At 43.2% G+C, this 2,852-nt stretch overlaps 1 protein-coding gene across 3 annotated transcripts; it reads right to left on the minus strand.

Annotated features, from left to right (window-relative positions):
• Nucleotides 1-432: 432 nt before the first annotated feature.
• On the minus strand, nucleotides 433-2,586 carry LOC127607927 (protein B4). 3 transcript variants are annotated; one of them, XM_052076703.1, is made up of 6 exons: nucleotides 2,361-2,586; nucleotides 2,029-2,285; nucleotides 1,568-1,640; nucleotides 1,439-1,498; nucleotides 1,319-1,371; nucleotides 433-821 (listed from the first exon to the last, which is right to left on the minus strand). In XM_052076703.1, the coding sequence occupies exons 1-6, from the start codon at nucleotides 2,446-2,448 to the stop codon at nucleotides 558-560; spliced, it is 795 nt and encodes a 264-aa protein (XP_051932663.1). In that variant the 5' UTR covers nucleotides 2,449-2,586; the 3' UTR covers nucleotides 433-557. The 3 variants fall into 3 exon arrangements, with proteins under 3 accessions (XP_051932663.1, XP_051932661.1, XP_051932660.1); XM_052076701.1 differs by having other exon boundaries at nucleotides 1,439-1,468; nucleotides 1,508-1,640; nucleotides 2,361-2,585; XM_052076700.1 differs by having other exon boundaries at nucleotides 1,439-1,640.
• Between the last annotated feature and the right edge of the window lie 266 nt (nucleotides 2,587-2,852).

The raw sequence follows: 2,852 nt of genomic DNA on the forward strand, positions 1-2,852 counted from the left end.
TTTTTTTCTTCCCCAAAGATGTGACAGTAGCAGACTTTCCCTTCCAAAAGGGTGTACTAGCCCTCCTGTCCCAATCTATATATATATTGCGCGTCGTCCCGCACGCGGTCTGTCCCTTTTCAAAACGTACCTACTTCACCGCGCCGCCACTGCGCCGCTCAGGCAGTGGCTCACTACGATCGCGCGGGCATCTTAGCGAAAAAATGTTGTCTATCCACAAGCATTGCAATGAAATTGTTATTTAGTAGAGCTAAACATCTTTATTTTCGCAATAAGCAATGAAGATGAACAAAAAGTTGAACCAAGCAACAACACTTGTGGGCCAAAGGCCCACCTTACCAGCCTTCCGCAGGAACTAGCTGATGAGTCGCCCGGAGGGCGGCGAACCAACTAGTACAATATAATGAAGACATTTGACCCAGGCCCAAAATAAATAGTCAGGAGCTACAAAAGTTAAGATTTTATTGACAAACATTTTGCATTTGCGGCATAGTTGAGCGTTACAAAAGTTAAGATGTTTTTTCCATTGACAAATAAAATTTCGCGGTAGACAACATTCACTCTGCATTCTTCTTCCTTCCTTTTTTAGGAGCACTTTTTGGTGCAGCTTCAGCTTTACCCTTTGCCTCCTTGGGTTTTGCTTTCGTCTTCCCATCAGCCACAGCTTCCTTGACCTCTTTGGGCTTCGCTTTGGCCCTCACAGTTCCTTTAGCTTCAACAGTCTCATTTGCAGCTTTTTTACCTTTGGACTTCTTTGCTGGTGGCACCTTGGAGGGAGGAGCTTCTTTATCTTCCTCGGACTTGTCAGAACCCTTTGTAGCCTTAAAAATGAGCAGAAACAAACTGCGTCAAGACCTATTTTTCAGAAAATAGGTCTTGCTTTATTTTTTCTAGTGGCATGTAGCCAAAATGGTGTCACGTGACTAGCATGGAAGCTTGCCAACATCGTGTCGTCTCCACAAGTAGCCAATGGAAAGGTTATTTAAGCATGTAGTGCAGAATGATACATTAAGTAATTTCAGTCTTTATTCGCAGTTTCCAAAGTTACGTTTTTAATTTTAAGAATTTAAGAATAGTTTGACCATGCCCCCCACTTGCATTATGATTGATATCTTAAATCCAACCTTCTGTCCCAAAATGTTTTTTCTCAAGCTTAGTTTTTTGTACATCAACTGTAAAGCGCCTTGTTACAGCGACAGCGAAAACAGAGCTTATGCCTTATAAAGCTTACAAATTAGTCAAAAGCTGGGTCCAGAGTCATTTATCAGATGACAAACTCACGTTGCAATGATTGTTGCCCTTCATTTACTTCTCTCACCTTTTTCTTTGGCGGTTTTACTGGATCATCTGCAGCAGCTTTCTTTGTGCGACCTGGGGGGGGGGGGGGGGTTATTTCTACATTGTAACAATTTCAATAGAGCCAATTAATTTGACTTACCAGCTTTTGTCTTTGGAGCTTCCTTTGCAACTTTTGAAGATTTTTGCACATTCGGCTCCACTTCGGCAGCTTTTGAAGATTTTTGCACATTCGGCTCCACGTTCTCCACTTTGGCAGCTTTTTGCACACGCGGTTCCACTTCTGCAGCTTTTTGCACACGCGGTTCCACTTTTGCTTTGGACTCTTTACGCTTCGCTGCAAGCTTTACAATTTTTTTTTTGGGGGGGGAGAAGGGAGTCATTGTTCAAAAGGTGATGTGTTGTGACACCTTGCCCATCCCATTGAAAAACGTCTTGTTACACACCCCTGTGTCTGTCCAAAATTATTCATTAAATTTCTTTATGCCGGCAACATAGTGCCAACCAAAAGAAATTCCATGGTTCACCGCTAGATGGCAAAAGTTAAACTTCCATCTCGTGTCATTTATTCAAAAGAACAAGCTTCGAGCTCGATGACGTAAGGCCCAGTTATTTCGACATTTATAATTGTATTGTACATCTGTTAGGCGGTGTAAAGTTAAGATTTTTCGATCACAAAATTTCAACCTTGGCTCAAGAAAAGGTTGCGAAAAACAGCGTTCCTGGCTTTACCCGAAATTTCTCAACGACGCCTGTGGTGACGGTAGAGTCGGGACGGCGAACCAAGGTGCCGTCATCGAGGCCTTTCCTGAGGGCTCTGCGGACGTAGTACTTGAGGCGGATTTTGTCCACGGAAGGATACTTGCGCTTGATGAAGTTCTGGATGGCCTGTTTGGAGACCCCCTTTCTGGAGTCCAGCTCTTTGAGCGCCTCTACCACCATGACGCTCGTGCCCGGATGCATGGCCATTTTACGCAGAGTCACCACACCTAAAAATCAAGAAAATGTTAAATCAGCATCAACACTCCCCCACTGACAAAGAGCATCCATTTTGTTGCTCTTACCGGACTTTCTCGCCAATTTTGAGGGTACTGGCGAGTTTCTGGCGGCCGTCACTTCATTGAGAACAAACGTTCGCCTTTTAGGTGGCATACTTCCTTTTTTCCCCCAAGTAAACGTCAAATCCAACAAGACACACACAAAAAAATGTAGACTTCTAAAAAACAGCCCTTGGTGCAAATGGCGAGCAGCTCTTGTCTTTTTTTTAGCGAAGAGTCAGCAGGTGAGCGTCATCAAGCACCGGCTGCAAACAATTAACAATGAGGATGTTTCGGTACCACGTGACCCCAATACTCGAACACCTTATAATATCAGCAAAATGATACAAATAAAACAAAGGGATATTTATCTGTTATCCAATCAAGATTTGACAAGTTCCTCTTTTTTATTTGCTGCGGTATCAACTGGTGTCATTTATATGTGTTTCATTGTGTTGCTTATCGACCACTCACTAGAAACTCAAACACACTCACAAAAACATGCACATGTGTATTGTC

Source organism: Hippocampus zosterae, chromosome 9, assembly GCF_025434085.1.
Source record: "Hippocampus zosterae strain Florida chromosome 9, ASM2543408v3, whole genome shotgun sequence".
Taxonomy (NCBI): domain Eukaryota; kingdom Metazoa; phylum Chordata; class Actinopteri; order Syngnathiformes; family Syngnathidae; genus Hippocampus; species Hippocampus zosterae.

Excerpts from the sequence above, each read along its gene's own strand:
- LOC127607927 (XM_052076700.1), bottom strand. The coding sequence starts at position 2,448 with ATGCCACCTAAAAGGCGAACGTTTGTTCTCAATGAAGTGACGGCCGCC. Across the intron at positions 2,286-2,360 it reads AAAATTGGCGAGAAAGTCCG|GTGTGGTGACTCTGCGTAAA; the intron begins GTAAGAGCAACA and ends CTTGATTTTTAG. Across the intron at positions 1,641-2,028 it reads GCGTCGTTGAGAAATTTCGG|CTTGCAGCGAAGCGTAAAGA; the intron begins GTAAAGCCAGGA and ends AAAATTGTAAAG.